We start from the raw sequence: 27,586 nt of genomic DNA on the forward strand, positions 1-27,586 counted from the left end.
ACCCACAAGAAGAGGGAGTGAGCCTAACAGAGGCAGAGGGGACAGAGAGAACTTGCTTAGGATTCTGGAAGAAGACGTAGAAATTCTTAAGTAAGTTAAGGCTTCCATTCTTGTGTTTGGACATAACTAGTAGCACTGTGAGAGGCGGGAATTGCAGACACCAGTCCTTAAACGAGCGGATCTAATTCTGCACTGGAGAGGAAGCCTAATTTAGTGGGGGGCCAGAGCCCTGGGTAGAAAAAACAAAAACCAAGCAAAAGGGTTCCAGTTGTAGCTGGATGTAGGCTCTTTCTCACGAGTGTGGTCCCCAACTAGTAACACCAAAGAATTGTTTAAAATAAAAATTCTTAGGTTACATTCTAGATGCCCCAGCCAGAACTCAGAAATCTTCTGAACAAGCTCTTCAGGTGACCCTGACGCCACTGCTGGAGCCTGCTAAACACCCTGTGGCGAAGCTGTAAAGGCTTAGAATTGCCAGTTTGTCTTTTGTTTTCGGGGGGGGGGGGGGGGGAGAAAGAAAGAAAAACCCTACTGGGAACCGCGTTTCTTCTACGTAGGCAGAACAAAATTATAGTGCCCAGAAAATAGACACAAAGAAACACAACGACCATCTTGTCCAAAAGTCTCCTATGTAGAGAATGAAAAGTTTTTGTAGAGATCGTGATTGTCGCTTAAATTAAGTCCAAAAGTTAGGTAATCATCCAACGTCTTACGGGTTCCTTTTATTCGCCACAAAAAAAAACAAAAAAACGCTAGGATTCCTGGTGGCCCCGGGTCCGTTGTGTTTCCGTGCAACCACCCTTTGGGAAAACACGATTCCCCAATGAGAAGCCCCCAAGCGCAGCGGAGGGGCCGGGCCCACAGCCCCGGGCCACGAGGCGTCCCCCCCCCCCACGCACCCCTGCGGGTCATTGAGCCTCCTTCTTGCCCGTTCCGAAGATAAACAAATCACTCCAGTTTTCCAGCCCTGAAATTAGCGCTGACTCACACAGGACTTTGAACAGCCACTGTCGCCTCAGGAAGGAGGAAAAATGTGCAGATTTTTCCTCTCACGCGACGGCCGACGTGCCGGGCTGACCAATCAGCACAGGACGGTGGGAACAGCACCAAAGTAGGTAAAAAAATTCGAGATGCAGCCCCGAGCGCCGTGCAGTGAAGTCCAGCCCCCCACCCCCCGGGCAAGCCCTGCACCCGCCCGCCGGCGCTCGCCCCTCCTACCGGTTCTCGCCCCGCCCACCCCGCGCTCCGGTCCCGCCCCAGGCGGCGCGCACACCTGGCCAGGTGGCGACTTCCATGTATGGGCAACAGCCGCGGGGTGGGCGGGGCACCTATTGGCCCCGCCTCTAGGGCAGGGCCACCCTCCCGGGAGCGTCCTTTGCCCGCCCTTCGCCGGGGAGCAGCGGGCGCTCGTTAGGACGGGGCGGGGGGGGGGGATCCACGCGCTCCCCTCACTCTAGCTCCTGAGCGAGGTTTCCGTCAGTCTTTGGACCGCTGGGCCTCCTGGGTGGGGCCTGGCCGGGGGGCGGGGTTGACTGTTGCATAGCAACGGGGGGCGGAGCGCTGCGCGCGCAGCCGCAGTCTCGCTGGAACCCGTGCCGTCCGCCCCTTAAGAGGCTCGAGCTGTCGCGTCTGCCTCGCGCTCGCTCTCCGGGTCTTGCTACCGTGCGGAGGACGCTTTTCATACTTTGCCGCCAGGCTCCTCGTTTCGAAGTCCGCCGCGGCGAACATGGTGAGTGACCCGCAGCTCTGGCGTCCACCAAGGGAGGGACTGTGTCCCGCGGCTCCAAGGCAGTTCCCGGGCCGCCGCCCGGAATCGTCTTCGGCCCGGCCTCGCTGCCTTCGATCCAGAGGTCTGCAGGTCCCCGGGGTGGGCCGCGGAACCGCGGGGACCGTCCGTGTGGGCGCGGTTTCCCCCAAGGCCAGCTCAGTGACCCGTGGGCCTTTTCAGCCTTTTCCACCGAGAAGGAAAAGAAGGATTTTATTGAACACCCTAGAGGGCGGGGTGATTGCTAGCTAGCGTGATTAAGAACAGGGTGGCCTTGCCGTGGCTTTGTTTGTCGTATCTGGCAATCAGCTTCAGTGGCACTCTCGTTGGGCTTGTCAAGCTTGGCAGTGTCTCTTTTAACCCTTCCCTGCCGGGTTGTCCATCCGTAGCTAGAAATTTGCCTTCCCCTGAGAACATGGCTTTACCACAAACTTTGGGTGCGAGGGGTGAACATGATGTTGCTTTTCCTGGTGCAAATATAGAAGCTCTCAGGAGGTCCGTTTAATAACTCCAGTCCGTTAACAAGAGAAACATTCTGGTAGAGATGTTGAGTAATTTACAAACTTCTCTGTCTCTAAACTGTTACTCAAATCTGCTGTACAACAGTATCCCAACTGGGCGTTCAGGTAGAACATTTTGTCACTGTAGTCGGCATACACTGTTACCATTTTTGGTCAATGATTTGCTGGCAAGGCCTTGCCACACTGCTAGAAATACTATCCTGTTGCTGCATCTGTGCGCTTGGAAGCAGTTGGTACCCACTTATCTGTCTACACTGTTTTCACTAAATAACAACTTTGATTTTCCTTAGGATAGAGCAACTGGCTTGCAGGTGCCTATAGCTCGTTGGATTAAATGGATAGTTTTCTTGATAACTGACCCTGCTTAATAGTGTCGTGATACTAAATCCTGTTCTTCTTTGGGTTTAAGGCTATATCAGCTACAAATAGATCAGACCCTGAAGTCTTTTGAACCTCTTCAATAGTTGAAATGTATCTGTAGATAACTGGTTCATTAAAGACTTGTTCTTAGGGCTTTGAGTTCTGATCCGTTTGAACACTCAGTGTAAGGAAGTGCTGTTTAGCGGACTGGTGCCTGCTCTCCAGTCTGCTGATGTAACAACGCCTTTTCTTTTAGTCGAGAACACAAACTTGATATTTAAAACAGGGCTAAACATTTTAAATGTCTTAATGCTTGGTTTTAAAGCTTAACTTTCCTGTGTACGTTCAAACAAAATGAAAGAATCTGTTGTATTTCCTGGTACATGGGGGGGGGGGGAACCAAAGGTGGGTTCATTCTTACATCCAAGTCCTAATATATTTGTTATGGTCTGAGGACGTGGGTGCAGGGATGCCGCTGCCGGCTTGGCACCTTGGGAGTCCTTGTGAGTCCCTCCTCCTTTCACTGTGAACTCTGGGTACTGAACTAAGGTAAGGTTGTCAGACTCGCCTGGCAAGTGCCTTCACTGCTGAGCCTTTTCACCAGTTCTGGGTGTGTTTTCAGCATGAAGGTTTCAGAACACAGACTCTTACTATGTTTGATTTTATAAGCATGGAGCATCTCCATTCAGTCCAGCCATTAGAGAGTATTAGAGAGAGAGAGTGTTTCTCCTTAATCATCCCAGATTCTGGCACCCTCTATACTTGAAACCTTTTAGATTTGTTGGTGAGCTGCTTGGTGTCCTTTTCTGAGGCAAGATCTCACTCTGTGATCCAGAATGACACAGAACTCCCTGTGAAACCCAGGCTGGACTTGAACTTAAGGCAAGCCTGCCTAAGCCTCCAGGTGCTAGATTTACAGGTGTTAGGGTCTTGTTATAGCCCAGGGTGGCCTAGCATTCTGTTCTCTTAGGTTCCAGAGTGCTGGGATTATAGGTGTCAGCTAATATGCTTAGCTTTTCCCCCTTTCCTTTGTTTTTTCGAGACAGGGTTTCTCTTGTGTAACAATCCTGGCTGTCCTGAAATTAGCTGTGTAGAACAGGCTGGCCTTGAACTCAAAAGACATTGGCCTGCCTCTGCCTCCCCAGTGCTGGGATTAAAGACGCGTACCATCATTGCCTGCCTCCCCCATTTCCTTTTTTGGGGCATGGTAGTGGGGAGATCAAATTTTAACTGCTTATGGGTTTGTTTAATTTAGAAGAATTGCTTCCTGGTACTCACTAAGTCTTTTAGAAGTGGTTGGAATAAAGCAAGTTGAAATTAGAAAAATGAGATGTCGTGTTTTCAAATGTCTCATTACAAAATATCACCATAACTGTCTCTATAAAATCCCCTCCCACTGGGGGAAAATGTACCCTCTGTTTGCACATGTCCAATAAAATTTCTGTGTGTGTACTGGGTGTGTCAGCTTCCTCATATGTGCAAAGATTATTTGCCAGCTCACCATTAAATTCCTGACTTTATTTGCTCAGTTCTATTGGGTACAGCTTGACACATCACATGTAGATTTGGCTAGCCTTTTCTTTTACCAAGGAATGCATTTGCAGCATAGTTTTGTGGCTCTCTGGAAAGTAGGGTGTAGTCTTGCCTTGAAATACAGTCAAAGAATATGTGATAATGTAACTCTTATCTTTACACAGACAGAATTCTTCTCCAACAAACTGAGCTAATTGGCTTGGACTGAATTACCAGTTTATTCTGCACTTGGTACTTAGGAAAAACATTATTAACAAGTCAGCCCCTTGATTTTTCAAGACAGGATTTTTCTGTGTGGTGCTGGCTGTCCTGGAAGTCACTCTAGACCAGGTTGTCCTCAAACTTAGATCCATCTGCCTCTGCTTCTCCAGTGCTGGATGGAGTTAAAGGCGTGCACCACCACACTTGACCGTTTATATGCCCATTTAACATGAAAATCAGGCTGTAAGGGATCAATTACCTCCCACAAATCACTTTTTCTTATTTTACACCCATCTTCAAAATGATTAATTTGGAAGCATTTTAATCAGTGCAGAATAAAGTTTCCTTTTATCAAAAGAAAAATCATGATGATGAGGTCATATTTTAGGTATTTCTTATTACTGCAGCTTCCTAGTTACTCTCTTCCTCCCTACTGGGTACCAGTCCTGTGTCAGATCTTATACTGGCCCATTAGGAAGTGATTATATTCAGGATGTTGTAAACTCAAAGAACATTCATGATGGAGAAACTTCTCCAATAGAAGGAATGTGAACCTGGGCAGGTAACCCAGGGAGTATTGAGAAAGGATATGAACAGATCTTGTTAAAGAATATATAATAGACCTTTCCTTTCTTTTTTTCTTTTCTAATAATTGAGATGATCTTACTGTAACCCAGGCTGGCCTCAAACCTATAGAGATAGGGTGTGTCTTAAGTGCAAGGTTCAGGTCCATTTCACCACAGTTACGTGAAGTTGATAGATTTCATTCTTTGACATTTTTATGCCTTTTTTTAAAAAATAAATTTACTTATGTGTGTGTATGCTTTACCTACATGTCTGTGTGCCATATGGGTGCAGTACACATGGAAGTCAGAAGAGGGTGTTAGATCCTTTGGAACTGGAGTTAACAAATGGATGTGAGTTGCCATGTGGGAACTGACCCTAGGTTTTCTGCAAGAGCAATCAGTTCCCTTAATTGCTGAGCCAACTCCTGCTCCTTCACTTTTCATGCTTTTACATTCTTAATTCATGTTACATCAGTGTGTTAAATTTTATATATATGTTATGCTGTGCCTTGTCTAGTCCCTTTCAACCTTTTTTTTTAATTTTTGTGTTCTTTTGGGGAGGATGTTGGTTTTTATTACATTTACTTAATTTATTGAGTTGTTTATATATGTTTGCCTAGGTCTACATGTAGAACTTAGAGAACAACTTGCTGGAGTTGATCCTCTACGATGTAGGTCCTGGGCATTGAACTCAGGTCATCAGGCCTATGGGCAAATGCCTTTACTCTGAGCCATCTCACCAGCCCAGGGTGTTGGATTGAAGTACTGGGTCTTATTCCACTCTAAAACTGCACAAGTTTATTCATCCCTTTATTAGTAGACATTTGGACATTTCTCCAGTTGACTTATCTATTTAAACTTTTCACAATAGTTGGTTTCCATATAAAATTATTATATATTACTTGTCTAGTCCCTGTGTGTCCTCTTGGTATAAACACAGAGACCCTTGGATGGAGAGCATGCATGTGTATTTTCTCCTCCTCTTGGCATGTTTTACTTTGTATCTCATTATCTATATAGCCTTTTGATGGCTTGAATAAGAAATATCCTTCACAATCTCATATGTTTGTACACCAGATCCTCAGTTGGTGGAATCCTTTCTGTTTCTTTTACCTAATTGATCCTTAAGTCCTTTGCCTGGCTGATGTGTAGAAAATGGTTTCTACGTTTCATTATTAGTACTGTTTCTGTATATATTGTACTTTTTTTTAAATTGATGCTAGAAATGGGCCCCAAAGCCTCACATGATGCTAGGCAAGCAAGGTATCACCATGCTTCGCATCAGCTTACATGTAATGTTTATATATAAGACATGTATCTGTGAACCTGACTTCATCTGAGCTGAAATCAAGCACTGACAACAAAAAACAAAAAACCAACAACAACCAAAAACAAACCAAACAAAAACCCCAAGACCACGCTTGTCAGTGCTGGGTCCTTATACCGTGGACTGGTATTTCTCCACATGTGTCTTTCTAGACGTCTTAAGCTGTTAAATCACAGAAGAAAAATGCTTCCTCTTTATTTCACCTGCCATTTCCAGGCTTCTGGGGTGATGGACCATAGAGTAGGTAGCTCATCTTGGTTGGGACCTACAGAGATTCATCTCCTCCATTCTAAACCCGTCTCTTTTTCCTGGGGCACTTCATTCAGACAGAATATTAAAAACCAGTGGAGAGATGGTACAGTAATGAAGAACACTTGCTATGTTTGTAGAGGGCCCAGGCTCAGTTCCCAGCACCCTCCTTAGGTGGTACACAACCACCTATAACTCCAATTCCAAAGGACCCCACACCCTCTTCTGGCCTCTGCAGGTACTGCATACACACAGTATCACATACAGACAAGCAAGCATACATGTAGTATACATAAGTATAAAATAAGCCAAATACCCAGAGACTGTATGGAAGCTTTACTTCATACTTAAAAATTTGTTGTGTACTAATCAAACAAAGCCTACTTAAAAGTAACTATGCACAACAAATTCATTCTCATCCTCTGTCTGACAGGATCTCCACCCTGTAGCTAGCCCAGGCTGGTCTTTAGCACTCCATCCTCCCGAGTGTGGGAATTGCTTGTATATGCCACTTCACCAGACATCACAACAGTTTTTCCATGAATAGAATTGCTTCAGTGAAGTAGTGTTTTTTTACTATTAAAACTTACCTCCTTTCGGTAATAACCAAGTGTTTTGAGATGGATCATATCGTTCTTTTTTTTTCTTTTAAAGGTTTATTCATTATGTATAGTGTTTTGCCTGCATGTATGTCTGCAGGCCAGAAGAGGGCACCAGATCTTATCATAGATGGTTGTGAGCCATTATGTGGTTGCTGGGGATTGAACTCTGGAGAGCACCCACTGCTCTCAACCTCCAGACCCTGAGCCTTGGGAAACTGACTTGCATATATAAATGCATTGTCTTTGTCTGTAAAGCTTGCAAAGTCGAGAAGTCTCTGCCCCAGTCAGACATACATGAGCACCCGAGAGACGGGAACCTCGGTGCCTCCTACAGCAGTACCCCATCGAAGGAAGACTATTCCTTTCAACGTTTGTGTACTGTGCTATAGGTTGTACCTCTTTTAACCTGATCACAGAAAAAGAACAATGAATTTCCTATCGTGATTTTTCTTTTGGCATATCAATGTAATTAGCGTTTAGTTTTGAATATTTTCAACATAGATTTGGTGCTTTCTCAAATGGTTATAGGGCTGAAGTTGACACAGATAAGATTAAGCTCTCTTACTTTTGGACAGATTAAGGAATTCTCGTTATGAAATTTTGATTCAGGAATGTATATATATTTAAATTTTTCTCAGTGCTCCTTAAAGAAGGTAACCAGCAAAGGTGAAATTTATTTAAGCCAATATAATCTATAATTCTTTGTGACGCTAGCTATCAACCCAGGACCTTGTGTATGCCTGGCAGTCACTCCACTAAGCCATCTCTAGCCCTATCTAAAATATTGTGTTAACATTTGACTGATAGAAAAATTAGTGACTTTTACATATTTTCATTGTTGGAAATTCTGTATATATTTTACACCTAAAGCACAACTCATTCAGGCTTGTTATGCAGCTATCATCCTAGAGACAGGCAGGAGGATCTTGAGTTCAAGGCCTTCCTGAATACTAAATAAAGATGGTCTCAATGTAAGCACTTAAATATTCATTACACATATTTGACTTGTATTTACGTACCATGACTGTAGTTTAAAAAGTAGGCCCACATACTCAGGTTTCTCCTAATATATTTAACAAATTTATTAGCAATGGAGTTTAGAATTTTAAAGTTGTTAATTAAAATGAAATAAAATTTAAAATTAAGTTCCTTAGCCACGTTTAAAAAAGTCACTAAACTGCATATGGTTAGTGGTGGCCTTATTGATCCAGCCATATACTTTATGAATTGGTTTATTCAGTTCATGGTGGAAAGTTAGCTTGAATAATTGACACTTTAATGCTTTGCACTTATATGATCTAAGAAGCAGTACTAGGAATGTCAATCTGTATTTCTTATTTATGTATGTGTGTTCATCTATGCCTGTTTGAGTCTGTGTTCCCACATGCATGTAGGAGCCCACAAAGACCAAAAGAGTGTTGGATCCCCCAGAATTGGAATTATAATTATAAGCCTCCATTTGGGTTCAATCCAAGTCCTTTGCAAGAGCGGTAAGCACTCTTAATTGATGACCCATCTCTCCAGACAGTTTCTTTTTTAATACTTACTAAGATGTTTTTGAAAGTACCACTCTTTCAAGATGGGGCTGTACATATCAGTACGCAATCCCTTTCTCATAGTAGACTACATGGATGCTACTAAATTATAATATGTTGTAGTAATAAGGGGCGATGGGGCTGCGTCCCTAGCACCTGGCTGCCTGCATGGCTAGCTTATGCCCCGAAATAACACACAAACTGTATTCATTTAAACACTGCTTGGCCCATTCTCTTCTAGGCTAATTGTCACATATTAATTTAGCCCATTTCTAATCATCTGTGTGTAGCACCCCAAGGTGCGCTTACCGGGAAGATTCTAGCCTATGTCCATCCTCGGTCGGAGCTTCATCGCATGTATTTGCCCAGGAGCGGGGCATGGCGTCTCTCTGAGGCATCTGGCCCCGAGAGGAGAGCTGTGGAGTCTGAGCTTACTTCCTCTTCCTCCCAGCGTTCTGTTCTGTTTACTCCACCTACCTATGTCCTAACCAATAAAATGGGCCAAGGCAGTTCCTTTATTAGCCAATGACCTTCCTCCATCAATATGTGATTAAGAGGATGTTAATTTTGACAAGTTCCTATAGAGATGGATCGCATTTATTTATTTATTTATTTATTTATTTATTTATTTATTTTAGTGGGGAGGTGTTTGAGACAGAGTTTCTTTGTGTATTTTTTGAGTCTGTCCTGGAATTCGCTCTGTAGTCCAAGGCTGTCCTCAAACTCACAGAGATCCCTGCCTCTGCCTCTTGAGTGCTGGGATTAAAGGCGTGAGACATTGCTGCTCAGCTGATTGTTTTAATTTTTATATCTGTTCTTATTTTTATAAACACTGCATTGGGAACTGAGGTTTAAGCATTGAAACAATTGGATAGGACCCTACCTTTGTATACATACTGCAATTCAGTTTGCATCTTTTTATGTAAATCCTTAGAGATGAGACAAGAATTGCTGTGGTAACACTGTAATGATTCTGGCATACAGAAACTCCTCTTTTGTCAAAGGAAATCGAATGGTATTTGCTTATTGGCTATCTTGAATCATAGAAAATAGCTTAAAGACCTTATACGTGAAAAGGAAGGTAACAACGTGTCAACTGTCAGGCAGTGTGTTCCCTTGCTCATGCCATCCTTACACACTTCAGGTGTGACCAGTTCTGCTCAGCCATACTGCCAAGCTGTTAGAGGCATGCTTTTGGAGTCTGTTTGCCACTTTCTCTATGGCTTCTGATTAGTTGCTGTTTTGTTCTTCTATTTTATCTGTTTTCATTTCTTGCTGGATGGATAGAAAAAGCCAAAACCACTTATTTAATTGGGGGGGGGGGATTTCTGCCTAGCTGGTCCCAGCAAACTAGTCCTTCATAATAAAAGCGTCATGAGAGAAATGTACAGTGGGGGAAAAGCTGCTTGCATCTTGGCTGCGAGGAAGCAGAGGTTAAAGAGGAATGGGCTGTGTCTAACCTATTTCCTCCTACTGATCCCCACCTCCGAAGAGCCACCGAAGGATGCAGAGATGGACAGTACCTTCAGTTTCTCAGTTCTTCAGATTCTATTTGGGAGCACTCACTCCTGTGGTCCACCTGACGTTTAAGTTCATTTTTTTAAGAAACGTCATCTTATGTTAAAACTTTTATGCTTTGCACAGTTTCTTTCAAAATAGTCTGATTTATGAAATTGCCACGTCAAAATCAATTTGAGTGTTCTATACAGCAGGAACAATACAGAAAATTGATAACTTGAAAACCAAGAGGGATTACTTGCCGACTGTTCACCCAACAAGGGAGTGGTGTCCAGAATAGTCCAGCAAAGTCCTGAACTATCTGATTACAAGGTGCAAATAAATGGTGTCGAGTATGGTGACACACATCTATAATTTCCTCATTTGGGAGGCTAAGGGGGAAGGTTATTGTGAGTTCCAGGAAGGTCTAAAAAAGGTGGTGGTGATATCAAATATAGTGATTGTATATTAGATATTTCATGTCTTGTTTTTGGGACCAGTGTCATGGTAAACATGGGTGTTTACCAGACATCTTTTTGACAGGCTGATTTGATTCCTTTAGTATATATAACTAGTTGGATAGCTAGATTGTGGGAGTTCTGTTTTTAGTGTTCTGAGGAACCTCCATATTGTTTTCCATATGTATATGTTCATATTCCCACCAATGATATGTGGTTGTTCACCTTTTTTTGCATCTCAGCCAGCATGGGTGTATTTATGGACGGTGCATGGTTGTGCTTTGCATTTCCTTTCCAACTATACAGTCATTTTTCATATAATTGGTCATTTATTCTTTGAGAATGGTCTATTCAGCTCCCCGCCCCATCAGAGTTGCGATATTTTTCTGTTGGATCCCTTGTCTCTCTTGGATCAGCATCTCTTGTTGGATGAACAACTTGCTAATGTTTTTCATCTCTGCTGGATGTCTCTTCACTCTTGTATCCTGTTGTTTAGAAACCAGTTGGTTTGACTAAAACCCCAGTTGCCTGTTTTTACTTTTATTGCCTGTGCCCTGGGGAAGCCATCCAAAAGCTATTGTCCACTCAATGTCTTGCAGGTCATCCTTGAGTCTCCTGACAGTTTTATGGTTTGGGGGTCTCATGTTTAGGCCTTTGATGTACTTTGGCTTGATTTTTATGTGATGAGAGATAGGGGTCTTGTTTATTGTTTTGTGTATGAATTTCCAAATTTCTCAGCTTCCTTCATTAAAGACTCTGTCCTTGCTCTAATGTAGGTTTTTGGTGCTTTTTCCAATGATTATTAGTTAGCTGTAGATTATGGAATGATTTCTGAGTTCTCTGTTCCATTGGTCTGCGTGTGTGTATATTTTTACGTTTACACCGTGTTGTTTTGCTTATTTGCTCTTTGTAGTATGTTTTGAGGTGTGAGATAGTATGATTTTTTTTTTTTTTTGCTAAAATACTTTGACTACCCAAGTTTCATTTTTTTTTTTTATTTTCCTTTCCTCTCTTGTGTAACCTAGACTTCATACACAGGGTGTAGCCAAGGCTGTATTTGCCTCCTGCTTCCAGTTCCCAGGTGCTGGAATAGCAGGCATGTGACACCATTCCCATCTTCCTTTTTCTGTTTTGTGAAGAAAACCAGTGCTTTGTGGGTAGAGATCACATTGACTCTAAATTTGCTTTGATAGTATGGACATTTTAACAACGCCTTTCTGGAATGTCTTCTCCTGTTGGTGTGTAGTCTCCATTGTTCTCTTTTCCTTGTTTTGTAATTAGCATTGCATAATAATCCGCTCCCTTGGCTAGATGGAGGCCTAAGGGGTTTTGTTCTGTTCTTGTTTTCTTTGATGTAGCACTAGGGATGGGGGATGATACCTGTTAGCTAACAGTCTGTCTCTATGCTGTATCCTCATTCCCTTGGAAGGGTTTTCTGTTGGTTGCTGTTGTTGTTTCTGGCTCTTTGTTTTAGCAGTGGGGATTGCATTTTTTTCTTTTCTTTGCAAAAATGCTACTGATTTGGTATATGGCTTTTTGTATCTTGCAACTTACAGAGTTTATTTGTCAGACTTTTTTATAAAGAGTCACGTTGCCGCAACAGAATATGCGCTTCTCTCCTGGCTGGCTCTCTATCCTGTAGCTCTTTCCTTGCTCACCTTGCTACTCTGGGTAAGACTTCACATTCTGGGTAGGAATGGGTGTCCTTGTCATAGCCCTGATTTTACAGGGAATAGTTTTTGATTTTCCCCTTTGAGATGATGTCAAGAAGTTTTTACTTTTTCAAATATCAGCAGATTCATGAAACATTCTCTACTTGGTAAAACTAGTAGACAACTTGTTTTAAGTAATGCCTCTAAATGTTTTCAGCTTCAAAGTAAATAGGCCCATGGCAACAACTTAGACCACATAAACTTTTAAATGTGTTATTTTGTGGAATATTGATTTCTTAGTCATGTTCTTGAATATTGATTAGTATATACATTTATATCTCTTACATAGCATTTATCCTGAAATTTATATGAAATATGAAGCTCACATATTAGGCAGTTAAAATACATATTTAAAGGTTTCAAGACAAAAATACTATTAAACTTTTATTGGTTGAGTTAAACATGTAGTTGGCAGCATCACAGTTGTAGCTGGTGGATGGTGGCTAAGATGTGAAGGGCAGAGTGGAGTGGTAGGTACTAAGAAAGTGGGAATGGAGGTAGCTGATCGAATGCTGGCCTAGCTGGAAGGCCTTGGGTTTGACCCTATCACTGCATAAGCAAAAACAAAGTAACAATGTAAAAACACCCACTAACAACAGCTCTTGTTCTTTTGCCGGGAAGCCAAGAGCAGGAGTCAACTAACAAATGGTTAGACAATATTGGATAGATAATACTGCAGTGATAGAAATAACAATAGTCCTCGTCAGTACATGGAGGATCATGCAGATTTTGGTTAGAGCTGATGGCGAGGGACAAATAGGAGCTGCTTTCCCAGAGGAGGATCTGAGCTGACCCTGAGGGCAACCAGATGAGAAGAGGAACTGTGTAGCACAGCGAGAGAATGTGAGATGTTCAGGGAGCCTTAACAATGAGCTTCTCCTTAAACAGCTCCTAAGTAGCAAGCAGAACTTCCATTCGATCTTCTGCATTGGCCATCCCAGCACATGTGTGCTTTGTTCTAAAGTGACTGAGGGTTTTTATGGGTGGAATCGGTGACAGTATTGTTCACTTGGCTTTTTGTTTTTCTTCTGTTTTTAGTTTTTAACTAACTTTTTTTTTTTAAAGATGGTCTCTTTCTGTAGCACTGACTGTCCTAGAACTCAGATTGGTTTCAAATTCAGTGACCCAGCTGTCTCTGCCATGAATGCTGCAATTAAAGGCATGCACCATCATTCCTGGCTTCACTTTGCTTTTTTCAGATGAAGCAGTTTTAAAGCAGAGTTAGCTTGAAACATTTTCTGGATCACTGGTATCTGATGCTGTAACTGCAGCTAGAGTGTGGTGTGGTGGCCCTGGGAGGGAGGGAGGGAGGGAGGGAGGGAGGGAGGGAGGACAGTCAGTGGGACAGCAGGCATACTTCTGCTGTATGTCGTTAATGGCAGTCCTGCAGGCCTGAAGCTTGACAAATGGAGCAGAAACATGAGCTTACCTATCTTAGCTCTTTGGCCAGGATCTTTAACCTGTAAAACTGCTCTTAATACCTCTGAATATTTTCAGTTTCTCAGGATATTGGAGAATCCCTGTGTGTTCCTTGACTAATATATACTGGGAAGGGACATAGGATGAAACACACTTACTTGCTACTCTGTCACGGCTTTCTTCATTGTGGGTGATGGCTTCCTAAAGTAGTGTAATTGAACCTTTTATTTTTGAGATTATAATATAATTACAACATTTATCCCTTCCCTTTCTTCCCTCCAAGCCGTCCCATATCCCTCTCCCTGCTCTCCTTCAGATTCATGGCCTCTTTTCATTGTCGTTGCCCGTTTATACATATACATTCCTAAGTGTAACATACAGTCTGTGCGATGTTGCTTGTATGTATGTTTTCAGGACTGTTTGGCACTGAACAACCAGTTGGTGTGCTCTTCCCTGGGGAAGCCCACCTTTTTCTTTCCCAGTTTTCCTCAGTTTGCTGTAGTTCTTTGTGTACGGTTGAGGCCCCATCCAGTTTGGCATGTCTATTGGATGTGGTTTCATTCTTGTTCAGTTCACATTTGGGCAGCCACGTTGGTGAGACTTTTGAACATTGCTTCTTACGTGACTAGAAGACAGAGATCTCAGCAAATGCCCTGATCCTCTGGCCCTTGCAGTCTTTTCATCCACTCTTCTGCAAAGTTCCTGGAGCCTTAGATGCAAGGGTGTTATGTGGAAGTATCCTTCAGGACTGGGCTGTAGTAAAAGGCGTGGCCAGCTGCATTCCTGCCCGGATTCCGGCTAGCTTACCCCCGAAATAACAACACACAAATTGTATTCATTTAAACACTGCCTGGCCCATTAGCTCTAGCCTCTTTCTTGCTAACTCTCACATCTTGATTAGCACATTTCTATTAATCTGTGTTTACCACGAGGCCATGGCTTACCGGGAAGATTCTAACCTACATCCATTTTGGGCCGGAGCTTCATGGCATCTGCCTGACTCTGCTGCCTTTCTCCCAGTATCCTGTTTGGTCCACTCCATCTATCTAAATTCTGCCCTATCAAAAAGCCAAGGTAGTTTCTTTATTAACCAATGAAAGTAACACATAGAAAGAAGATCCTCCTACATCACTGGGCTCCACAGCTCTGCGTTATGATTGGTTGTGGTTTTCTGTCAAGGTCTCTGTTACAAAGAGAAGTTTCCTTGATGAAGGGTGAGAACTATACTTACCTGTGGGTATGATGACAAATATTTGGAGTGTAGTTAGAGATTGTGCTGTTAAGTGGTGGTTGTAGTTTCTCCTAAGATCCATGACTTCTCTAGCACTCAGTAGCTAGCTGCATTTCCAGTACTAGACATGGTTTCCCTCTTGCTGAGAACTGCGGGTTACTACCAAGGTGTGCGTGCCACTACTGCACTCTTTGCCCCTTACTTTGCTGTTTAACCACACAATATATTGTTTATTTTAGTTAGCATTGCAAAGTATTAGGTTTCATTATGGCAGTTTCAAAGAAGTTTTATTTTTCTTTCTCCCTTCCATTGTTTCTCCAGTTTTTGTACTTTCTGCTGCCAGTAACAACCTTTCTGCTTGCATTGCACATGTGTTCTGATGCCCTGCTCCTTCCTCAGCACTTCCTTTCACCTTTATCATCCCATTTCTAATTCATAGCCTATGCACATACAGATCTGTGGACATTACATGCTAAGATTCATACGTGAGCAAGAACTGCAGTGTTGTTTTTGAGTTCAGGTTACCTCACTTGATATGAGGTTTCTAGATCCATCCTTTTTCTTGATATGTAGTTTCTAGACCCATCCTTTTTCTTGATATGTAGTTTCTAGATCCATCCCTTTTCTTGATATGTAGTTTCTAGACCCATCCTTTTTCTTGATATGTAGTTTCTAGACCCATCCTTTTTCTTGATATGTAGTTTCTAGACCCATCCTTTTTCTTGATATGTAGTTTCTAGACCCATCCTTTTTCTTGATATGTAGTTTCTAGACCCATCCTTTTTCTTGATATGTAGTTTCTAGACCCATCCTTTTTCTTGCAATTATTGTAATTTCATTCTTTATGGCAAAATGAAATTCTATTGTATACATATTACATTTTTTCAGTGTCTTTTTTATCTGTTGATGGCATTACTAAATAGTCAGGAGAAAAAAGAGATGGATACTACCAGATGCCACAGTTGTTGTGAACAGGAAGCAGGGAATCTCTGATTGAGGAGATAGTCTGTTCTTGCTACTGCCCTGCCCTCTGCCCTTTGTTACTCAGTGAACTCATCTCTTTTTTTTTTCCCCAAAATTAAATAAATTTTTGTTTCAGATGCAAGTCAGGTTTTTAAATTTATTTTTATGTTCACTGGTGTCTTTCCTGCATGCTTGTCTGTGTGAAGGTGTGAGGGTGTCAGGTACCCTGGAACAGGAGTTACAGACAGGATTGAGCTGCCATGTGGGCACTGGGAATTGAACCCAAGTTCAATTCTGTGGAAGAGCAGCCAGTGTTTTAACTGCTGAGCCATCTCTCCAGCCCCCAAATACAAGTTTTAACTTGTCCAGTAACCTGAGGCTTACTGGCAACATGACTTATTGAAGAGTTGAAGATGCCCTAACTGGATCTTCTAGTTAATAATAGTAATAATTAGTGTGCACTTGATAAATGGCACTGCCCAGCACTGCGTTCCAGTGTTTGGCGTATGTGGTTCCACCTGTCTTCTTGAGTTAAAGAATAAGCAGCTCTGGCTGCCCTGGGGGATGCGAGAGGATGCTGTGGGCTTCTGCTTCTCTGCAGAGAAAAATCTTCTAAAGTGGAGCATTTCCAGCTCTGCTTAGGAGACAAGAGTAACCAGTTTGCTTGCTTGTTTAAGGAATTTTCTCAACTCCTCGAAAGACCATATTCTCAGTTAATTACACATTTGTCAGAATGGTCAGGACCAAAGTTGCTTTTTCTGGTCTGGTCTCGATAAACTTTTCCAGTTCTTCACTTCTTTCCCAATATTCAGTGTGTCTTCCATAAGGGATAAAATAAAATATTCTCTTTTAATCCACCTGGAAGAATTAAGCCTTTGCCTAATTTGCTTAAGTTAAACTGTTTTGCATGAAACTTTGACTCTTCATTTTTATTGCTTTGAGTCTTTGATACAAAGATAACCTACTTTTCATAAACAATGCCAGATTTGATGCTGCACACCTGTAATCTAGCACTTATGATGTTGAGATAATTATTAATTTGGTGCTATCCTGGGATATATAATAAAACCCTGCCTCACCAGTGTGTGGGGGTGTATGTGTGTGTATTAGCAGTTTGTTCCCCTCAAAATTGCTTCATTGCCCTCAGAAATAGTCAACCATAAATAGATTAAATACTAAATGTGAAATCTTTGCCCTTAGAGGCATTAATCTGTTTTTTGCGTAGTATAATAGCTGAAGTTCCAAATGACGTGGGTCATCAACAAAAACAGTGGACTATTTCCCAAGACAGAAAGTTGTGTAATACATTTTATAAATTTGTTTGTCCAAAACATACTGTTTTAGTATTGGGTCAGTTTTATGTGCTGCTGCTTTTTAAATTTCCTTGAAACTCAAAGTAATAATTTACTTTCTTATTGTCTTGTATATTTCCAGTGTGGTGATGGCTTCTACCACAGTAGAAGGCAGGAAAGAAATGCTAACACAGCTGTTATTGGCCCACATGTTTCCCTAAGACAGCTGAAAAAGGGATTTTGTAATTTAGGATCATACCTGAGGGTGACTAGGAGTCTACCTTCATTTCTTGTGGTCACTTATCTCCCCCTTTCAGTAGGGTGACCAACTGGAAAGATAGCAAGCTCTGTAGAGAATGAACTCTGGAATCCAAAGTCAAGGGTGGAGGGACACATATGGCAGGGTGGGGGCACAGTAATTTCACTGGCTCCCCCCATTGCATTCCGTCTCTTTTCTGGCCCTGATGGAATTATGGTCTTTTTCTAATCACCTCCCTAACTGCAGTGGAGCTGTTGTAGGAGACAGAGGTAGGGACTCAGCCCCGAGTCAGCTCCGCAGCACTGTCTTGTCTGTCTCTGCTGCAGGCGTTAGCAGTAGCCAGCAGCCCAGCTCTTAGTCCTGTCTCTGCTGGTCCTGTGCAAGGTAGAAACAAAGGGAATCCTGGACCTGGTTTGCAACGCCCCAGCTCCTTTGAGAAACTGGTCAGGAAGGAGCCACTGACTGTTGTCAGTTGTTAACTTACAGTTGTCTGTCTGTCTGTCTGCTCTGCACCAGTCTCACTTTTCAGACATTTTAGACCCTTACACAAACAAGGTTTAGAAATTAATAATTTTCTTAGGTAGCTCAGTGACTTTAATTGTTTTCTTTAATGAGGATTAAAGTGTAGTGAGTTTTAATGGAGCCAAGGGGAGGGAGGTGTCCTACTTGTGTTTAGCAGTGAGGATGAACCTCAGTCTGGTGTTCAGGTTTCGGGTGGCCTGTTGTTAGTGACCATCACATTTAGGTTTGAACTGATTCACTGGTTAATAAAAATTAAAGCCTCAAAACTTGATGTCTTAAGTTTCAACGATTGTCACTCACCCTTGTGGTAGACTTGAGAGACTTGCTCTTGCAGCTTATTCTGCCATTTCCAAGATTATGCCCAGTGTCTGTATTACTGTTAGCATAATTCTGTGTTTGACTAGGAGCTATTCAAGGAGTATGTACCTCATGAATCATGAATCTTGATTTAATCTCAGTTGGTGAGGTTTTTTTTTTTGTTGTTTTTTTTTTTTTTTTGGTTTTTTGAGACAGGGTTTCTCTGTGGCTTTGGAGCCTCTAACTCACAGAGATCCGCCTGCCTCTGCCTTCCGAGTGCTGGGATTAAAGGCGTGCGCCACCATCGCCCAGCTAGTTGGTGAGTTTTTAAAAATGATTTATTTTATGCACATGGGTGCTTTATCTGCGTGTGCAACTTTTATATTAGAAGAGGGCATCAGATCCCACTATCAGTGGTTGTGAGCCACCACGTGCTTGCTGGAAGTAGAACCCAGGACTCTGGAAGAGCAGCCAGGGGTACTCTGAGCCATTGAGTCATCTCTTGAGTCCTCCAGTTGGTGAATTTTATAAACGCTCCATCTGAAGAGACTCAAGACAAACATATGACCCACTGTGCTTGAAGCAGCTGTTCTGACGCAGGGTGGAGCGTGGATTCCTATTCTCCAGTGGTTCCTAGTACAGAACATGGAGACATTTCAGCTGTGACTCCATAGCTTTTTAAGGCAGTCAGAGCGCTTGTGGTAGCAGTCTATTTTTGCTCTCAAATTCCTTCCAACTATAGCAACTTAGTGTTCCTGGTTCAGAGATTTTCAGTGGTCTGTATTGTTTCAGCTGTACGAACTTTAAATTTAAAATGGAATTTGATTTAATTTTATTTAAAATAAATTTACAGGTTCTTGACTGCTGAGCAGTTAAATGTTGCATGCTGAAAAACAGAACTGGTAGGAGAGGTCTTTTTCTTCTCAGCTTTTCTTGAAGGAACCAGATAGGCCCTGCCTGGCGTTACTTCTAAGATGAATGCCTTCAGGCTAGGGTGGGTAGGCCTGAACAAGCAGCCTTGTTGTTAGGAGAGCGTAGTGACTGCTCCAGTGTGAGGGCCTAGGAGGAGACTCAGGTGAGTCCTCACAGAAGTCCAGACTGCCAGGAGAGCTGTTTTAATGCAGCCGGCTTCTTCTGTGACCTTTTGTCCTTTGACTTAAGAAGCTGTGAAGGGGCCTTAGGTTGTGCCAGGTGTCTGTGCACAGAGCCTTGGACTCGAGCGACTGGGATTTGTAAAGGACTCCACTCGTTCATCACAGCCTACAGGGGAAGGGGTAAGGACAGGTAAAGTCAGTACAGCAGTAGTCATCGTATTCATCAGGTTTTAGGACTAAGTGTTCGCAATAGTCACCTGGATCTTATGAGTGTAGACTCGGGCTCTACTCATCATATTGTGCTACCACACATCGTAGGAATGAAAAAGCAGCATAGGTGATGTTTCTGATGGAAAAGGCTTGGACTCTGCCCACCACAGCTGCAGAATTGTGTTTGCTTTGTTTTCAGTTACAGTACACGACTGATTTCTAAATCGATTTCAAGTTTTGTTAGAGAGACTTAGGTACTTTAGGTATACTCAGATATTGATTGAATAAATACAAAGCTTCCAGTGTTGCCCTCTAAGAATTGGGCAAGCACTAAATGGACTCAGTAGGTATTTAAAAAATAGTAATAAATGAGAGTTCATGAAGCTGGGAAGGAAAAGTTGTGGGCTGGTAGGGGAGGAGTTAGAGGGGAGGAAATGCAGATGGATTGATTCAAACACATTATATGAATGATAAATTTTAAATAAACTATTTTTAAAAGTAAGACTTAGTTGTTGGTTAAAAAACTTAAATATCAGCATTATTATGGACTAGAGAGGAATTAGAGTCTGTTTCTAGTTCTACCTTGACAATATTAATTAAACATTATTTTCCATTTCTTCAAAGATCAGAAAATCCTACTAAAGCAGTAAAGGGCTTGAAAGTGACTTTTTAAAAATATAATAAGTATGCATGTGTAATAAGAATGTAATCTGAATATAGTAAGGTTGTAAAGTTTGTTAGTTTTCTATCTAGTATTTTCTGACTGCCATTGAATTAAAATGTGCTGTTCATTTACAGTAGTTACATTTATAAGAAAAATGTGTGGATTGGTTAGCTAGATTGGAGGAGTTTGTGAATAGATGCAGATTAGATAGCACTATAGTGTACCCAGAGCTTAACAGTTGGGTGATGAAATTTTGATAAACGCCAGTTTCCCAATATCCCACTCCCCCACATTCTTACAGGCATCTTTTTCTCTTATATTTTTGTAACTGGGTTTCACCAGTGTAGCCCAGGGTGGCCTTGAACTGTTGATCTTCTTGCCATAGCTGTCAAACTGCTTGCTTGGATATAGGCATGCATCATGACAGCCAGCTCTTGCACATGTGTTTAAGCAGTAGGGTTTTTGCAGAGCATTTCCATCACCCTGAAAGAAAATTGCCAGTTAACAATCTCTTTCCTCTTCCCTTGACCCTGGAAACCACTAGTCTACTTATAGATCCGCCTTTGGGGACATTTTATATAAATAGAATCATGCTGCATACAGCCCTTTCTCTTTGGCTTATTTTTTGAGTGTGATGTTTTCTGGGGCTCATTATGTTGCAGTGAGTCAGATCCTCGTTTTTGCTTTGTGTGGATGTACTACTTAAAAATCCCTTCACTTAATGAACTTTGGAGTAGCTTCCACTTTTGTCTATGTGAGTAACGTTTCTGTGAACATTTGCATATGGTTGTTTATGAGGGCACATTTTTATTTCTTTCCTAAGTATACCCAAGAACTGGAGTTCTTAGATGTTGTATTAACTCTATGATTAGTGTTTGAGAAATGTACAGGTGGGTGACCTGTGTGTCATTTTGCTGCAGTATGAGATTACAGCTTGTCCAAACTCACTAACATTTGTTAGCGGAGTGTGTGTGTGTGTGTGTGTGTGTGTGTGTGTGTGTCAGGGTGGAGACCAGAGGTCAATCTCAGATATTGTTTCTCAGAAAATGTCCATTTTGTTTTTGAAACAAGATCTCTCATTTAGTGTTTATGGAGTACCCTTGACTGGCAGGCCGCTAAGCCCAAGAAAATGGCTTCCATGGTATGTTTAAGTCTGAAGTCAGTGATGGTCGTGTGAGCGGATGCCAATCTAGAGCCAAAATGTCTTGTTCTACATTTGAAATTACAATTGTTGTCAGCCTTCTGCACATTCTGTTCCCCTCATAGGCCTCAGGAGTTCAGGTTGCGGATGAAGTATGTCGCATTTTCTATGACATGAAAGTTCGGAAATGCTCCACGCCAGAAGAAATCAAGAAAAGAAAGAAGGCTGTCATTTTTTGTCTCAGTGCAGACAAAAAGTGCATAGTTGTTGAAGAAGGCAAAGAGATCTTGGTTGGAGATGTTGGTGAAACCATAACTGATCCTTTCAAGCATTTTGTGGGAATGCTTCCTGAGAAAGATTGTCGCTACGCTTTGTATGATGCAAGCTTTGAAACCAAGGAGTCCAGAAAAGAAGAGCTGATGTTCTTCTTGTGGTGAGCACTTAGAATCAACCCCAAGCTTCTGTATATCCGAGCTCTTAGAGAAACGTGGGGACCAGAATGGTACTGGAGATGTTGGGGTTTGAGCCAGTACCATGCATGTGCTAGGCATTCCCAGACCCTCAAGATAACTCGTGTTCATTGTCAGAATGTTTCCCAGCTTTCATAGTTGTAGTGATAGCTTAGCTATGTTGTCTACTTGAAAGAACATCATTTTAGGTAGTTTATTTTATGGATTCTTAGGACTTGTTTCTAAATCAAAATTCCCAGCTTCTACCAAATGTTCCTACTGGTAAACCAAAGCCTCTCTTTGCTTTACTGGACACATATTCTTCATGTAGGTATTTGGAGTGTATATTTTTTTGAGGCCACTGATACTGTTCCTTCTTTATTGTAGTTTGCTATATGTTCTAGTTAGGTTACCACTATGTACAAAGGGATGTTTAATTTTTAATTTAAATTTTAATTGGTTAAAAATGATACTGCTATATTTTGAGACAGGGTCTCACTGTATAGCCCAACCTGGCTACTCAGTAATAGCCCTTCCCAGTGTTAGAAGTACTGGCATAGTCTACCATGCCCAGCTAAAATTCATTGTTTAGCAGAATGAATATCTATTTCCAATTTGTAGCCACATATTACTGACAGATGTAGAGCATTTCCATTGTTGCAAAAGATTCAGCTGAGCAGTGTTCTCTAGTTAGCATTTTTAAGTGATTTATTGGCCTTTTCTAGTTATTCTATCTTTTCAAGTATTTGACATTAAGCCTTAGACAGAAGTCTTATGGCCAGGTATGGTGACACATACCTTTAATCCCAGAACTTTGGAGGAAGATGCAAGAGGATCTCTGAGTTCCAGGCCAGCCAGCGTAAAAGAGGTGCAGAACTGGAGGTCAAAAGCATTGATATTTGGAGGAAAGTAATGGTGGATTCCATCACTTCTTTTCCGCTAAGATTCCCGTTAAACCAGGATGTGAGACTGCAAGAGTGAGGTCAAGGTCCGTGTGAGAGAACAGACAGCACCATCTCTGGAGAGTAGTGTATGAAGATAATTGCTGAGGGGCTGGAGAGATGGCTCAGCGCTACACGCACTGTGCTCTGCAAAGGACCATGGTGTGTTGTCAGGTAGCTCACAAGAGCCCGAAGTAGTTCCAGGGAGTGTATGCCCTCTTCTGGCCTTTGTGGACACCTGCATGCATGTAGTACACATACAGACAAGTAATCACACTCATGGACATAAATCAAAACTTAGAAGGTCATTATTGATAAGCCTTGAAGTTAGTAGAATTTGGATTTGAATGAGGTGCATTAATTAAACTTTATTTCTCCTATACATCACGCATAGTGCTAGGAGCTGAGGAAACAGCCCTATGAATAAAATCAGTAAAGTCCCTGGCTTTGGGGAAGTTATAGCTGTGTGGCAGGTATATTGGCTAAATAAATAGGCTTTTAAGTTGGACAGTTATCCTTTTTTTTTGGCATACCTTTTTTCTTCACTATGGTTATTGTACATATGACCATCTATAACTTTTACCTTCAGAGGTGGGAAATAGAAATCTAGATTCTGAGGCCTGTCTCATTTCTGCTGGAGACTGTTTAACATGGTAGAGGCTGTACTTTTCACCAAAGCCATCTTTGCACTGTGGCATCTTTCTGTCTAGGGCACCAGAACATGCGCCTCTGAAAAGCAAAATGATCTATGCGAGCTCGAAGGACGCCATCAAGAAGAAATTTCAAGGTATGAGCTAGACTTTCCTATGAAGTTTTATGGGTATAGTGAATCCCTGAATTAAGATAAGAATATCTCTAAAATCCCTTATTTTCTTCGGTGAGCTTTGGCGACAGAGAAGGGAGAAATGCCCTCTGAGCATCTTCTGTCTTGGACTGGTCACATTGCATCTGCAGGCCTGTGTCCATGGCCTTTCCCATTGGCTGTGCATCATTCTAGAGCTGGGTTTAAGCCAGGTTCTTATATGGCAGGTGGTTTATGTTATTTGTATTTAACAGTCTGTTTTTTAATGTAGCCCATGACAAGGCCGTAGAAAGGAAATGTTCATAAGTGGGGAAGAATTCTCTTATCTCTCGCTTTACTGTTCAATGGTATAATTTTAGGTAATTGATTCATCTGGGTCCAAAGGAAAATACACTCACCTTGAGCTGGCCAGTTGTATTTGACTTGCCACTGGGTGGCTGGGGTCCGGATGAAGTGGCCTTGGCCAGACTCCAGCCAGAAGACATTGGTATGGTAGAAGAGCATGAGGCACAAGCCCCAGAGGCTTGCATAGGGCTGAGCTTGCTGTCTAACTGCTGTGTGACCTTTGGCTCGAATCTATAACCTCATTGACCTCAAGTCTCTCTGCTCTGGGGAAGGAGGCTTGATCTGAGTCTTCTTCTGCCATCTCCCTTCCACTGTGATGTCCAAGTAGTGGAGGGAGCCCAGGTTACAAGGGTTTACCCAGTGCTGGTATCATTTGTTTTCTGTGACTGGCATTTGTATTCTTGGAGTAGAACTGGTTCGCCCTAGCTTGTTTTAATGAGTTAAAGAATTCCTGTTTCCTTTTCTAAGTCCCACTGCTGCTCAAGTAAGTGGGTTCTTCATGCATTCAAGTTGATGTTGGGGCTCCCTAACCTGTCAACTGATGCTTCAAATGACTTTCAGCTTCAATACTGTGATGAAATCCAATAGTTAAGGGGAATTGCTACATTAGACTTGATTTAGGAATATTAAATGATAGACACCTTGAAAATTTTTTTAGTGGAATCATCAATGGCTTTCTCAAATTAGTCCAAAGTTGGCTAAAAACTGACCTGTTTGAGTAACGTTTGAGAAATGATCTTCAAATGGTAGACACTCACTGTGCAGCTGCTTTAAAACATGCAGCTCTGTGCAGAGAAACTGCTGTGTGCAAGCCCATGGGTGAGCTAGTTCTACAGTGTGCTGATGGAATTGTCCTAAGACCCCCTCAGTGCCACATCTTAAGTGTGGTAGTGTGGTGTGTGATGCCACCACAGAGCTGTTTTCTGTAGCAGTGTTTTAGTTCATGCTTGCTTGCTTTTTAAAATTTATTTATTTAGATTTATTCTATTCATCCATACATACATCCATTCATTCATTTATTTTGGGGGGGGACCCGTTTTCTCTGTGTATCCCTGACTGTCCTGGAAATCAGTCTGTAGATCAGGCTGGCCTCAAGCTCAGAAATTCACCTGCCTCTGCCTCCAAAATGCTGGGATTAAAAGCGTGTGCCTGGCTTCTGCTTTGTTTTTAGTTATGTGCACATGTGAGCGCAGGTGCTCTCAGACCCCATGGATCTGGAGTCGCAGGCCATTGACTCTAAGGCACTCACTCTAGTGCTGTAGACTGATCTCTGGTTCTTCACAAGAGCAAGAAGTACAAGTACTCTTATCTTAACCATTGAACCATGTCTCCAGCCCCCATATTTCCATTTGTTTTAAATAAAAAGTTACTACGCCTGCCTTTTTATTGAAGTACATCTTTAATAAAGTATATATTCTAAATTATTATAGAACCCCACAAAATCTTTCTTGACGCTCTTTTTTGTTTGTACCCTTCTCCTACCTTTCCCTGAACCCTAATGTTAATTGGTACCCTAGCATCTAATGGCATACATTGGCTGGGGCTGATTTAGAGTTAAATAAATGGAATCATAACAGGATGTGCACCTGTTTTTCTGATTGCTTTCAGTCGGCATTATGTTTGTGACAGGTCATCATTTTGATTCATGTGCTTATACATTATTTCTTCCTACAATTGGATAGCATTCTGTGGTCCGTTAATACACAAGGGTCTTTAGTTTGCTACTTTAGAGAAATAGTAAGCTACTGCATAATTCTAAATAGAATTTGTTTTTCTCTCTAGGCATAAAGCATGAGTATCAAGCAAATGGACCAGAAGACCTCAATCGGACTAGTATTGCAGAAAAGCTTGGTGGCTCCTTAATCGTAGCTTTTGAAGGATCCCCTATTTAGATCATCAGCCAGTGCCACAATTGAAAGCTTCCATGTTTAACACTATCCTTTCACTATAGAAGTAAAGCAAATATATTAGGCCAGGATCTCACTGAGGGGAATTTGTCTTGTCATCTTTGTAGTAAACTAAAAATTCTATAGATGTGTGCAAACACCAACACCTACATAAATCTAGCCTCTAAAGTTTCATTGGTGTGGAATTAAATTCTTATTGGCCAAATGCCTATTTTCATGAAGTGACTTAAAAAGATTTTGTTGAGCTCAGGATTTTAATAACACAGTTCACAAAACAGTACAAGGCAATGTGAAGCGAACTCTAAATCTTGACTAACCTCAGCAGTTACTTTTGTTTCCTTTGCTTAGAAAACTGATTGTAATCTATGTATAATTTTCATCCAAATTCTCTATTTTTCCTTGACTTAAACAAAATAATGAGGTATAATTTTCTTTAGTGTGTACAACACTAATATACACTAACAGCAGTAACTAAGCCAGGCAGTCTTCAGTCATCAGATACATCACGAGACTGCTTCAGAACTGTGTCTGCTTAGAATCACGCTGACCTTGAGCACACCATCCAGAGCACAGTGTGGAATGCAGGAAGCAGCCCTGTACCTGCAGCAAGAGGCTCCCTGGGCTAGGAAACTGCTTACAGTGACTTTGTGTCTTAGAAATCATGGTATATCCTCAGGGGAATGTTCAGTGTCTTGTAACAACTAATTATATTGCAAATTAGGGCTTCATTGTAATCTACTTCATTAATGAAAAATGATAAAGCGGTGTATTTAAAAAAGTCAGGGTGCTGTCAATCTTTAATTTCTCCTTTGGAACCCTGCTGCATCTGGTATGGTAGGATGTGGAAGAGTGTTGAGTGTTTCCTCTGGGGCCTGGGAGGACACAAATCCCTAGAGCAGTTTACCAGCTGTGTGGGAAACGGGAACAAGTACCACGGCTGGCACTCACAGGGGCCTGCCTAACGACACTTGGAAGTGATAACATCACAGGCACGACACCACACAGTGTAGATGCACAAGCAGCTCAACTTAGAAGTAGCAATGCTGGCTTTATGTAATAAAGGAAGCATTTGTAACTTACCTTTTGTGTGGTTATTTGTCTGAATTGGAGATAAAGAACTTGTCTTCTGCATGTTTTCTTATTGCTGTGATAAAGGTTATGTCCAAAAGCAACTTGAGGAAGAGGGGTATACTTTTATTTCATTTTACTGCTCCCAGAACCCATCACTGAGGGAAGTCAGCACACAAACTCAGACATGGAGGAATGCTGCTTACTGGCTTGCTTAGTTTGTTTTCTTACCCTAAGACCATAAACTCAGGGGTGGTGCTGCCCACAGTGGGCTGGACCCTTCTAAATCAATTAAGACAGTGCCCCTAAAGACTTGCCTACATATAGGGCAATCTAATAGGGGTATTTTCTTAGTTGAGGTTCCCTCTTCTCAGATAACCCCAGCTTGTGTCAAGTTGACACCAAACAAGCTAGCATACTTTCCCTATGCAGTGAGTCCTCCAGGTTTTGGCATTTCTGACTAGGAGGAGGGGGTCACAGCTCACTCCTCTGCTTAAATGAGAATGCAACTGTAGAAGTTGGACATCTTTTTCTTATTCCATATGTCTATCTGAAGGAAGCAAAGTGGTAATTGTACTTTCATCAGACTCCCTTTAAAAGTTGGCTGTTTGTCATTCATCCTGAATTTCTATGCAACCATTGTAGTGGGCCCCATA

At 42.0% G+C, this 27,586-nt stretch overlaps 1 protein-coding gene across 1 annotated transcript; it reads left to right on the top strand.

Moving 5' to 3' along the window:
• Nucleotides 1-1,377: 1,377 nt before the first annotated feature.
• On the top strand, nt 1,378-26,941 carry Dstn (destrin, actin depolymerizing factor). Its single transcript, XM_075962341.1, has 4 exons — nt 1,378-1,729; nt 21,544-21,851; nt 23,519-23,595; nt 25,738-26,941. Exons 1-4 carry the CDS (start codon nt 1,727-1,729, stop codon nt 25,845-25,847), a joined length of 498 nt encoding a protein of 165 aa, XP_075818456.1. The 5' UTR covers nt 1,378-1,726; the 3' UTR covers nt 25,848-26,941.
• Nucleotides 26,942-27,586: the final 645 nt, after the last annotated feature.

Source organism: Microtus pennsylvanicus, chromosome 2, assembly GCF_037038515.1.
Source record: "Microtus pennsylvanicus isolate mMicPen1 chromosome 2, mMicPen1.hap1, whole genome shotgun sequence".
Classification (NCBI taxonomy): Eukaryota; Metazoa; Chordata; class Mammalia; order Rodentia; family Cricetidae; genus Microtus; species Microtus pennsylvanicus.

Excerpts from the sequence above, each read along its gene's own strand:
- Dstn (XM_075962341.1), top strand. Across the intron at positions 21,852-23,518 it reads GAGCTGATGTTCTTCTTGTG|GGCACCAGAACATGCGCCTC; the intron begins GTGAGCACTTAG and ends CTTTCTGTCTAG. Across the intron at positions 23,596-25,737 it reads CATCAAGAAGAAATTTCAAG|GCATAAAGCATGAGTATCAA; the intron begins GTATGAGCTAGA and ends TTTTCTCTCTAG.